Below are 12,535 nucleotides of genomic sequence, written 5' to 3'. Positions count from 1 at the left end.
CTCAGCTGGGGCAGAGCTGGTGCGTGTGGGTAGTTAAAGCGGGTCTGGGAAACGGGCCGTGCGTTGGGCCCCTCGCTGCGTTTCTGGTACCATCGAGGGCCCTTGTGCTGGCTCCCGGTGTCTTAGAGATGTTCTGTCAAGCCAGTGGCTTTCCCCTCCTCACTGCGTGCCGTGGGGGAGACGCTTTTCTGTGCGGCCATCAAGTGACGCTGGGTTCCAGTCCTCCTTTGCGCTTGGACGCTTCTCATTTATAAGCTGAGACTTGATGCATGTACTTAGCACACCGCTTTTAAAGCAAGCCTTTGAAAGGTGAAGAAAGCACTGTTATGGAGAGGTGAGATGGTCAGCTTATGAAAAGGTTCCAGTGCGAGCTGGAGTTGATGTCTCAACTGCAGACCCATGGTCTAGCTGCCGGGGTGGAGATTTTCAAACTCGAACCTGCCCAGAATGCTCTTCCCTCTAAAAACAAACAAACAGAAAGTTAACCTTTCCATTCAAAAGGAGATGTACAAATTTGGTTGCTAGGCAAGGTAACAACAGAAAGTTTCACTTCAGAATATTTATTTAGTGAACTACTCTGACATATCCATTCCTGGAACCTCTGAAAGGGGCAGAGGGATGTTTGAATTTTTTATTCGGTCTTGTCTTCCTGAAGGTCACTATTTGTCAGAGCTCACTAAAGTGACTGTAGCTATTCGATTATGTTATGGAAGTAACTGCAAACTCCTTCTAAGATGTCATTTGGTTTTAGCTCACAGCATGAGCAATGCTAGGTATTCTTGCCATTCCCAGTGAATTAATTCGCAGGTGAAGGATTAGGATGGGGAAGACACGCTTCCAGCGTCCTGCAGTTTCTAGCAGGTCAGCTAAAGAGGTTAGCTTGCACATTCAAGGCATTTTCTGGAAAAGCGGGTATTCTTACTTGCACAGAGCCAAGTAATCATAAAACAAATGCATCATTAGTTTGTCAGGTTTTTATACTGTTCGGGGCAAGTCTGCCCATTTCAGCTTGCATTTGGTCACCTTTTCCTTGCCTTGAAAGAAGGTAGTGTGTGATGTCCTTCAGCTGGTCTAGATAAGCAGTTCTGATCCAGGCTGTGACTGATTGCTGTGCCTTACAGAAAAGCAATCGCTAACTTTACCTATGCAGAGAACTCTTGATCGTAAGGGATAGATTTTGTTCCCCAAACAACTTGCTACCCTTATCTTTAGCTGTAGGTGGAAGTTCCTGGGAAGTAGTATATGTGTAGTGATATCTATCAGCAATGAGCTGTGATAATATATTAGATGTGCAGTTTTCTTCTGGAGTTTCATAAATAACTTACATAAACCACAACTGAATATGTGTTCCGGTGGAAGCATGTGATGATGAACTACAGAGTTCTTGAGAATGGGGATTACATGCAGTTGTGCGGAGTGAATATGGCTCTGGAGTATTTCCATAATTTCTTTAAACATATACTTTGTGGCTTTGGCACTGTATTCCTTCATGTGGGACATACGTTTAAATTTGCTCTTTAAACATGAGTCATTGAGGCTGACTCTGCTCCTCCAACTGATTCGCGTTCCCAGTCTGTCCAGAACTGGGGCTCTGTTTCTGGACTCAGATACCTCCAGACAGTCTTGGGATCCCCTGTGTTCAGTCTATGCAAACACCACTGTACGCTGAACTCATGGGACTTGCTGGTAAGGAGCCTAGTGTTTCCCCACAGTCAGCTAATTGCTCCTTGAGGATCTACCCACTTAGCTCCTCTAATCAGGGTGTGGTTTTCTTATGCAGGAAATGAGTGTTAATTAACTCTTACTTTCATTACTCCGGGGATCTCTATAGAATCTCCCACGTCGTGACCTGGTGCTGTCTTGAAATATGCTTGTCCTTATGTCTTAATTAAATTTTACGATTTTCTTCTCTGCTACTGCAGATGATGTTAATTTATATACTCCTGGTCCTTCTAGAACAAAACTCTGAACTGTAAAAGTCTTTGTTCACACTTCTTTAAAATATTGCACTGTAGGCACGTTGGAGATAATACTGATCCTCCTTTGATGTTCCTAGTTTCCTTTTCATTGCACGATACAGTTGAGAAGAAGGACTTGATCCAGCATTTAGGAGGAGAAATTTGACCAGATAGTAGGTCAGCACAGAGGAGTAGCAGGAAAGAAGCTCCTGTCCTGAACGCATGCCAGACGCGGGAGTATGCCTGTGCTCCCGTGAGAGGAGGATGTGTAGTCATTACTGATTGTTCCCCTGCACATTGCTTTGCCTCAGACTTGAGTGGTGCGAAGTGCATGAGGCTGCAGGAGGGAGTGGGGAATGGACTGCAGGGCTTGGCTGCTCTGGGATGCCACGGGCAGGAGGCAGCTGTACTGGCTGGCCCCCAAAAATAGGTGAAGACTGACCTGTCTGCTCCTGAGCATTTTAAGAGCTAACGGCAGCCAGGGCCCTTCTGGACCAAGGTGGCAGCTCAGATCTCCGTCTTGGATTTAGGCATTAAAGGTCTGTTTCTGATGCCTTAATCCATATGGGTCTTGCATCAGGAGTTGCCTCGCTCTGAAGGTCAGTGCCTTGTGAGGATCTAGTGGTGATTAGCAGCAGGAAGCTTCTGCCTGTCGGTTTGGGTATTCAAAGTGTTACCATACTCTGATGTGTCTGTTCTCTTTTTACAGGCGATAAATGAGGTTTCTGTAGACGTACATAGTAGTACAGCAAGGTACAAGAGCAAATTTGTGCCAGTTCTTTCTCTTTGCTTATTTTGTCTCTTCTCATCTCAGAATGGTTGAGAGGCCGTAGCCTTCTGCTTGGGAGCAGGAAGGCAAAGGGAAGGCTGCAGGAGTTAAGTTAAGCAAGCTCAAGAAGTGTACTTGCAATGTTAGGAAAGCAATTCTAGGGCCACCAAAATACAGGATGATGCTTTTTCCTGTTAATACAGCAGCTGTATTTACAAGCTCTGAGATTTTAAATATTACAGATCATAAGGTGACTTAACTACAGGGCATCTGAGGCTAGAAATTTGTTGCCAGATTCAGCCATACCAGCAGCACTGAATGTTGCATGAAATGCAAATTTGAAAAAAGATATGATGCGGAGGAACGTTATGCCAGCAACCACAGGGAAAAGGAAACTGGGACAATGTGAGAGGATGTCTGATTTGTCCCTGTTATTTGAACAAGGGCAGAGGGAAGGGGTTAGTAGTGGTTTGGGGAAGAAGAATGTCATTTAACAAAATATGCACACCTCCCATGGACAAGTCGATTTCTGTTTCAGTTCCCTGTCAGACAAGTGAGTCATCCAGGCAGCAGAATACTCTGTCTATATTATTTCAGACTTCAAAATGTCCTCTCAGATAAAAGTAAAACATGCTTTTTTCCTTGTTTCCCAACAGGAAAGAGACTACAAGAATGGATCTCTGTCATCTTATGCTTCTCTCTGATCTGTTTCAATTTTTACAATCTTCTCTTCTACTTGCGACTGGAACACACGCCCTCTGTTATTGTTGGGATATGTAAGTAGGAACTGTTCACTGCCGTGAACAAGGCAAGATTGTCTGTTGTAATGCTGGAAACAAATGTGTGATCTTTTAGGCTTGACTTGCTGCTGGAACGGGAGAGGGACAATTGTGCGTATGCAGTTGTAGTGCACACTTGTAGTGCACAATTGTGCCTCTGAAACTGAGACCGTTTGTAAAAATTGTTTCTGCTTTGTGTCTTTTATTTCAGTGGCTTCTCAGCATCTCAAAGGTGAAGTTTTTAATGTAGCTATTTAAGTTTGGTGTTCTTACATAGTCATTGCAAGTGTAAGGATTATTGAGAGAGGAAGTAGCTGTCAAGACTGTCAAGTTGGAAACAAAATAAGTTGAGCGACAAAAATATTTACAAAAACTTTTCAGAAAGCAAAAGCCCAAGAGAAGTCTTATAAAAGGTGTTTCAGGCATCAAACTGGCTTGATTTCTGTGGACTGATAACTAAAAACGAGTGTTTTGGAGTATTATGCATTCATGTCAGGATACAAAGTTTGGCCTTTATCCTGAATGATGACTTTTTTCGAGCAATATAAGAAAAGTTGCATCTTTCTTGTAATAAAGGTGACTCTTGGTCTCTTATTACTTCGTTTCATTGGAAGCATAGGCAAGCAAGCTCAGTCTTATATCTTTGCCTTACATGTGTATAGGTATTTAAGTTGGCTGGATCTTGGCACTACAGAGCTAGCTGGTCTAGATGCAGTGTGAGCTGGTGATCTCACCTTTTCGGTGAAGGAGAGGAAGAAATAGTAAAAGATTCTAGTTTGGTGCTGTACAGCTTTACTGGGAGAATTGGGAATTGCATGGAATTAGCTAAAGGAAAAACTTGTCTCGGAATAAGCTAGGTGTGAAAAGGGACTCCACAACATTCACTACATCGTTCAAAGCCTAAACCTGTGTACAGCTTGAATGTTGCTTTAACACTTGGAGCAAAAAGTATCGGTGTTTACAGGGGTGAGCTTTGTGGTGTTAGAGTAGTACTGAAATGCTGTTGCACAGAAACTTTATTGAGAACAGGCGGAAGGGAGGGCGGTGGGGCAGGCTGAGCTGAAGCGGGTGATCGTCTGTGGCTGACTCAGTCTGTTGGCATTATCTGGGCAGTAAATGTTACTGGTAGCTGTATGGCCATGGATGTATGGGAGGGGATGTGGGACAAGGAAAGGGGATTGAATTTAGAAATGGGAAGAGTCAGCTCTGCGGTGCATGCCTTTCATAATTTTCTGGTAAACTTGTAATACGGGATGAGGGAGGGGAGACAATAGTAACTAAACATTTCACCAGTCTTCTACTGTACTTGTGATGCATATTGAATGCAACATTAACTTGTGTTGGGTGTGTATAAACGTTTATGTATTTTCATATGAATTGCCTTGTTAACTGAACATATGGTGTCATTCATTAGGCCACCATATAAGCTAGCTACAGGTGTGCAGCTTCTGTGCCTTATAGTAAAAGTAACTTTTCTATAAACAGTGTGAGGTGTTGCACATTTTAGAAGAGAATGGTACTTGTTTGTAATCACTGTTCCATATTGCTAATGATTTAAAAAAAACCAAAACAGCCAATTCGGATAGTGATATGTGATAGGTGCTATGAATTTCTGTCAAAGCTGAGCAGTGGTAATTCCTGACATCTGTTTAAAGGTTATTGGCTTTGCGTTGGGGTTGAGGGGGAGCAGTGTCCTCTTGCACTGCAAATCATACCAGCTCACTTGGCCTAATCTAGTCTTGCCTGCTTTCAGCTGATGAGGTGGAGCTGTTGAGAGGACTGGAGAAGAACATGGCATGAGAACTGCTCCAGAATGATGAGGATGGTGAGGACAGATATAGACAAGAGAATCAGTAACAGTGGTTAACCTGTAGTGCAATCTGTTTGCAACTGGCTTTCATCTCAAAGTTAATATTGATAAAAGCTTGAGTTCTCTGATATCCTGGTTACCAGTTTAACTGATAAAGCAGCCAATTCACTGATAATATTATTTAAGTAGCAGTGAATGATTAAAGTAGCAGAATCTGGATTCTGTGTAAATAAAGTAGTGTGGAAATAACTGATAGTGTGTACAAAAATGAGTGCAATAAAATAATAAGCACTGCACGCTATCGTGTTTTCCTGTCTCCTTTCGAGACATTTATTTCTCCAGGTAAAGTGTGAATGATGTCTGTAATTCCCAGAGATGATTAGGTTTTGTTAAGTTTTGTGAAACTCATCTCCATAAATATCCTGATGCCTAAATACTGCGTGCAACACAATGGGTAAGATGGGAACATTGAGTCACAGACATCATCAGATGTGTTCCTGTTGAAAGCTTTGCCAAAGCTTAGATTAGAATATTAACCTTTGAGTTGAGATCACAAAATAAACATTCTGCTAATAAAGACATAGCTCTTGGTCAAGTTCTCATGAGGTCTTTGGAAATCTGAAAGCGATCAATGATCTGGTGGGCTGGATCTGATCTGCTGCACAGACCTGTTCATTAAGATGTATTGTTGGGACCCCTGTGTACTCTTATGTAAATATATATTTTTTTCTTTCAAGACATAGGGATAGTTTCAGCGTTCCACATCATTTCATCTAGCCTAAACTCTGTATTTCTAATTAAAGGCTGTGTTATATCTTCTTCTTTCATGCCTTTGACGGCACACATAATTGTAGCATGGGTAATACTGTAAATATCTTAATCTAGAAATTCTTGGGACAAAAAAGATCTGATCCGCCTCTTAACTGGCAGCCCGAAAGCATTTACTTCCTTGTGCGATGTGAGCAGGTAGTCTGCTGAGAAATGAACTCACGTGGCATGCTGTCATTTGCTGTGCTGAATCACCTACGGGTACTCGCGCTGTGGAGTGAGGGAAGGCAGGCAAGAACTTTATAGGCAAGGCCTTGTTATAGAACAGCTTTTGAATGAGGTTGTTTTCTGCTGACTAAAGAGGATCTTGCCAGAAAGGAAGAGGAGCCCATCTGATTCTCTTGTCTTCCAGGCTGGTTTAGCAGAGATATGAGACAATTCCCTTTCCTTCCTCACTGTCCAAAAAAAAAAAAAAAAAAACACAGAGAGAGAGAGAGAAAAAGAAAGGGGAAAAAAAAAAAAGAAAAAGCGTAGGCAGGGGATGGATTTTTTTTTTTCCTGTGTTAGGTCCAGTCATGTCCTGTTCTGAATGTCTTCAGCTGCTGAGGAGCCATGAAAACTTTCCTTTTCATGCAAGCTGACAGCTTTGTAGATTTGAATTTGGTATTTTATTTGCATGCACACGGTTAACTCCAGGGTAGGCTTGGTTAGGAAGGCGGCGTGTGATGGAGGTTTAATACCCCAATTTTTGCAGCTGTGGCTGACCTTTCCCACTGCAGTGGGGCACCATCCTAGCAGTACTGCAGAACCAGAGCAGCCTCTGCCGCTCTAATAGAAGCTCAGTAATGCTGGAGTCAAGCTGCCATAGGTATTACCTGTGTGATATGCAGAAAAGCCTCACCAAAACATGTAAGATTAGGCTTGAAAGGACTTATGCCTTCAGGTGAGTTTGTGGTGTCCAGCATATTATTCCATATACATGAGTTGTGTATATATAGGTGGTATATTAATACATCTAGATAAAAAGTTTGGCAAGTTACACCGTGGATTGTGTTTTTCATTTCTCCCTTCCCTCCTCATGCCTTTATATAGGGTTTAAATTGCTTGACTTGTTTCTAACAATTGACTTTCAAGAACAAATGTGGCTGCAGATAATACTGTCTATTACAGTATTTTAAAAAAATTAGTTAAGTTTGTGTTGTAACCTGTTTATATGCATAACAACTGCCCCATGTAGGGCAGCTATCTTTAGAAACATCTTGTGACACAACACAAGATAGAATTAATCATTGCTGATTTGAGAGATGGGGAACTAATATTTTTTTTAAACCCATTTGAGGTACATGTTTCATTATTGCATGTGTTGTGGGTTGGCTGGACAGAGCATGCAGAAAGGAACTGCTTCGTTCACTTTCAAAATAGAAACTTGATCAAGGCCCAAACCCTTTTTGTTTCAAGCTTGAGTAGCTTTGCAGAGCTGCACTTGGTTGGCTGCACTGCAGAACCAGATGATGAGTGTGTAAAACATGAAAGCTCTGGCACACACTGGAGTAAAAGCACTCTAGAGACCCTGAACACTTTACAAAATGGACTGCCGTGCATGTGGATCAGCTGCTTTGAAGTCCTGCTGCCTTCCAGCAAGAGACAGAACTGTCATTTCACGATGTCATTTCACAATGTCATTTCACTTTGGATTTACTTTGTACATTAAAATGAGTTTCCACTTGAAATTTTTATTCAAAAGGTCCCTGAAATTACACCAGGGAAACCTCAGTTAACAAGGAAAAGTTATCCTTTACTTCAGATAAGCCAATCTTTATCACCTGCTGTCTCACCTCACCGGAAGTAACTACCTGCTACGTAGCTGTAGGTAACTTTGTGTTTCTGATTCTAAACTTACCATCTCTTAAAGATGGAGACTCCACAAGTTGTGATTAAAAAGGCAAAACTTCGATTCTACGTTTTGTTGCACTTCGTACTGCACAAATGCAATTGTGTTGCACTGACACGACTTGTATTACATCTTCTGTTGATCCATTTTGTAGCAGTTCTGTGTGTTAACTTAGGAGCTCCAGGCCTTTCCTGTGCCAAGGGATCCCGGAGGCTGCTGGTCTTGAAGGTGGAATTACGGAGTGTAATTGCTGGTTTGTGCTCAGGCAGGTGATGTTGACACCAGTTATCCGTTCTTCATTTAACTTGGATTAGGGGATGAACTTCTCAAGCGTGGTAGCAGGTATTCTCGGCCAGGGTGGATGAAGGCTGTAGCCTGATGGGGCAGAGATGAGCCCTTCTCCCCGCCTGAGACCGCTCACCCTGGTAGCGGGGGTACGCTGGTGTCATGGCCCCAGCTGTGCTTTCCTTCTTGCATGCGCAGCGGACGTGCTATTGCTCTCCGTCGGCGGCGGGCGCTGGGACAAAGAGAGCTTTGTGTGCTTGCCGAGCTGTCAGGGGCTGTCTTAAAGCAGCAGGGGACTTCGGCTCCAGGATTTAAGAACTAGTAGCCTCGGTGGCCCTGATTCCCTCAGGATAGTGCCTCTTGCACTTCAGAACACCAGCACACGCTGGAGCGTTGCCTTGATGGAGCTCGTTGTAGTGCGTGGTGACAGAGCGATCGGCTTCAGTGGGAGAGCGCAGGCCTTCAACAAGACCAGCAGTATGGCTGCCACGTCCCGCGCCCGGCAAATGCTCAGGTATTAGGTCTCCTCTGGGTGCCAGCCTGCAGGCACAAAACTGCCTGCTGCTCCTGAGAGCGGAGCTCACCCTGCCTGATTCCTGGGAGCGTTTTAAATGGATGAAAACTGAAGATTAGTTTGATTAGTCATAGTAATACAAATATTGGAATTTTTTTTTTTTTTTCTGTGAGGGAAAATTTGCCCTTGGTTTTCTTTTGGTATCCATTGTTCTCTGTTCTCTTAAGCTATCCCGGGAGAAAATGATTAATTGCATTTTCTAGTAATGCATTTTTGGAGAATAGTAGTACGCACAATGGTTCTTTTTGTTTAAGAACCTGAGGCCTAGGTAAAGTTGTCAGGATTTTGTCATTTAAATGTGGCGGGTGCTTTGCAAGCGCTCCATCAGCTGGAGAAATAGTAGAAGTAGCCTGCTTTGTGCTAATAGACTAAGATTAAAGATATGAAAATAAAATGTGACGGTTCCTATCATTAAGTTTATCAGGTAGTGATTCTTAGCCAAGTAATACTTTTGGTAGAGGAATATTTGCATTAGGATCTGCTGCTGTTCGACTCCGGGGGAGACGGTACCCTGACTCCTTGGGTTCTCCTTTTCCTGGTAGCTTCTGGCAGTGTCCCAAGCTGCGTGGTTTCTGCCTCGAGGCTGGTGTTCAGGTGTGTCGCAGTGAGAGGTGAGGCGAGAGGTGTGCCCTGTTCGTTCCCGGGCGGCATTGCTGGGAGGCAGTGGATTATACCGGCTTTCCCGTAGCGGGGAGCGACTGGAGTATGCGGGGGAAGGAGGAGAAATGTCTGCTATATGAGTAGCGTGCCAATCTTGCACAATAAGCTTGTGTGACTTGGGATAGTCTTTTCCTGTGTCTGGAGTGCATGTATTATAGACCCTTATTTGAAAACCCAGCTATAATGTAATATAACTACTATATATTATAATAATAATCCATACAATGTCCAGACCTTTCTGCTATTTCCTAGTTCAGCTATGTTCTCTGCTTACTTGCACGGTTAGGTCCAGTTATGACTGAACATTTCTCAGCTTTAAATAGCCAAAATGATTAACTCTTCTTTTTTGCTTTTAAGCTGCTACACTTAATCCCTGAACATTTCAATAAGTATAATTTTTTTAGCCTCGTAACTTGCCATAGTATCAAACCCCTGCCTTCTCTGTACTGAAAGCCACTAAATGTGGAATGCAGATGACAAAGGCATTTTCTTTTTATAAGCATATAAGTAACAAACAACTGTTAACTTTAGCATATTGATTTTTAGAAAACAATTTTTTTTCTCTGGTGGGATTAGCCACTCCCCCAACTCTTCAGTGCTGTAACATTCAACTAGTTTGTACAGTCACTGGTTAAAAATGACTGTACTTCTCAATGATGTTACACAATAGCATCAAGTTATTTAATAACATCTTATGCTGGTTTTTCCTCTCCAGAGACTCTTAACTGAATTTTTACAGTAAATATGAAACTTCATATACTCTACTGTAAGACTTCTGGGTTACAGTTTGAGAATTATATTTATGCAAAGCCAGGCTTACGCTTGGCTCTGTAAAGTTTCGGTGAAGTACAAGTTTTTGTTGCAAACATGCAAAATTATTTTTATCTCTTGAACACCTTGTACCACAAATGTCCCGCGCTCATTTGGCTTCCGTCCGCTCGCGCCCGGGAGCAGCCAGGTTGCAGGAAGTGGTATGTGACTTGCTGAGAGGAGAGGCCCTTCGTTAAGGCTGCAAGTTGTCATCTCTCAGTTCAGTACTTAAACAAGGAAGAGGAGGAGTGGGGGCTTTTCTATACACAAACCCCTACATATTACCTGGTTTCTGAACAGGACACAAGCGGGAGCAAAACCATCTTGTGTCGGTTGTATGTTTGGGCCAGTTGCGCTTCCAGCCCTGCGACCCACAGCCTGGCAGGTGACCTGGCGGTCAGCGTGCCAGCGCTCATGCTCCGGCGTGTCCCTGACTCAGACGAGGGGCACCCGCTTCCTTGGCGGTGTCCCACGGGTGCTGCTGAGCCTGTAGGCATGCCTGCATGAAGGAGTGCAGGAATGGGGTGGCTGGAAAAGAGCAGCCGTTCTAGCAAACGTCTGTGTCAGTCATGTGTTCGCTTGTTTGAAAACATCTGCTACTGGTTGAAGTTCACTTGTATACCTTTGGTCTCCCTGTATGCTAGGTTGTTTTCTCCTGATTCAGCAGTCTGCTTCCAAAAGAAAAAAATCCTGGTGTTTTCAGCAAGTTCTGCAGCTTGCTTCTTAACTGCAATGCCTTCTTCCCCTCTTCCTGTGTTTTCTGGGTACTCACCTCTTCACATATAAGCCACAGATGGGCTGGTCCTCCATCCCACCGGTCAGCAGGCTGGAGTAAAATTAGTGTGTACAGAGCAGCATTTCTCTAATGCTTTACTGATCTTGCTTCTAATGAGTGTGTGAATCCATCATTTGCAATTCAGTTATATATCTCTATACTGTAGATATCCTGCTTTTTCTACCTTTGTGATTAACTCTTAATTCACATTCAGGGCTGTCAATCTTACCTCACCCTCCCAACCTTGATGACAGAGCATCAGGATCTTATACCACCTTAGCGAAGTAGCTGAACACCTGTGCCTTGGTTTAACCATTTTAACCAACGACAGCACTAGGTATATGAGAATACGGAGTGCAGTTCATTGCTATCTGATGTGCCTTTTGAGCCTGGAGACAGGATGCAAACCAAGTGTTAACCATCCTAGTCACGTATAACCTTTGGTACAGTTTTTGCTCTTTTATTACAGCTCGTCATACACAAGTGCTGATGAGTGAGCAAGCCCTGCTGCAATACAGCTGAAATATGATTTCTGGTAGTTAGGGTTTTTCAGATTGCTCTAGTATAATGCACTGCTTCAGGCACCCGTCGTTCTTTCCTCTTGGCTTTCTACCAGCTGACATCAAAGTAACATCCAAAATATCTGTTGAACTGTCAGTATTTTGCCTCTATTTTTGTTGTCCTTCCTGCTGTTATTTCAAGCTCTGATAATGCAGTGTGCTGAAGGCGGTGAGGGTAAATAGGGTGATTACCTCAGCAAGAATGGTATTTTGGTTGTTGCAAAGTGAAGTGTTGTTTGGATATCTTCCCCCTGAATCAAGGCTGTTTGCTCATTCAGCTGCTAGGTGCGGATCTAAAAGATATTGTGCTCCACCCTGAGACATTCGTTGTAGCTTACATGTGTGGTCCGAAACAAAAACAAGTGCACAGAATTTACTGCTTACTAAAAAAAAAAAAGCTGCCTTCATTACAATGAGGTGATACATAAAGTATGAATGTCTCCTGTTGTATTTAAGAGCCTGGGCCAAGCAGATAATGTATTCAGCAGTGGGGATTGATTTATAACACAAAAAGAAAGACTTTTGGGGTAGCAGATGCCACACTAATCCTGATTTTATTTCTTCTCCCATTTTGAAAATGAAACACGAGGGGAAGGACTGTAGAGGTGAGGGATCAGCTAAGCAAAACGTAACCGCAAGGAGGGGTATATCTGAAATATGCTGTGCTGCATGCACTATAGGCAACTGCTGTGTCCTGAAGATGGAGAGCATTTGATCAATAGTAACAGAACAATCTTGTCCTCTTTCATGTTCTAAAAATTACCTGCTCTATAGCAATTCTGCTAATGTTACATGAACTTCATTAAACTGGACTCTCAAGGCAGCTGATCTAAGCATCCTGACTGGAGTAGGAAAATTGGGCAAAGTCCAGATCGTGACCAGGGTAAACAAAAGCT

The 12,535-nt window shown here is 43.1% G+C and overlaps 1 protein-coding gene across 1 annotated transcript in view; it reads left to right on the top strand.

The window, feature by feature from the left end:
* Positions 1-3,383: 3,383 nt before the first annotated feature.
* The window catches only part of TMEM189 (transmembrane protein 189), a gene marked incomplete at its 5' end in the record, with an annotated part of 17,470 nt that continues 8,318 nt past the window's right edge, over positions 3,384-12,535 (top strand). The window contains one exon of the mRNA XM_010281799.1: positions 3,384-3,503. Within this exon, the coding sequence (XP_010280101.1) occupies positions 3,384-3,503 (120 nt within the window). The remainder of the gene's footprint in view (positions 3,504-12,535) is intronic.

This window comes from Phaethon lepturus, unplaced genomic scaffold, assembly GCF_000687285.1.
Source record: "Phaethon lepturus isolate BGI_N335 unplaced genomic scaffold, ASM68728v1 scaffold3742, whole genome shotgun sequence".
In the NCBI taxonomy this organism is placed as follows: Eukaryota; Metazoa; Chordata; class Aves; order Phaethontiformes; family Phaethontidae; genus Phaethon; species Phaethon lepturus.
Note: the sequence above shows the minus strand (reverse complement) of the source record. Positions and strands in the feature narration are given on the sequence as shown.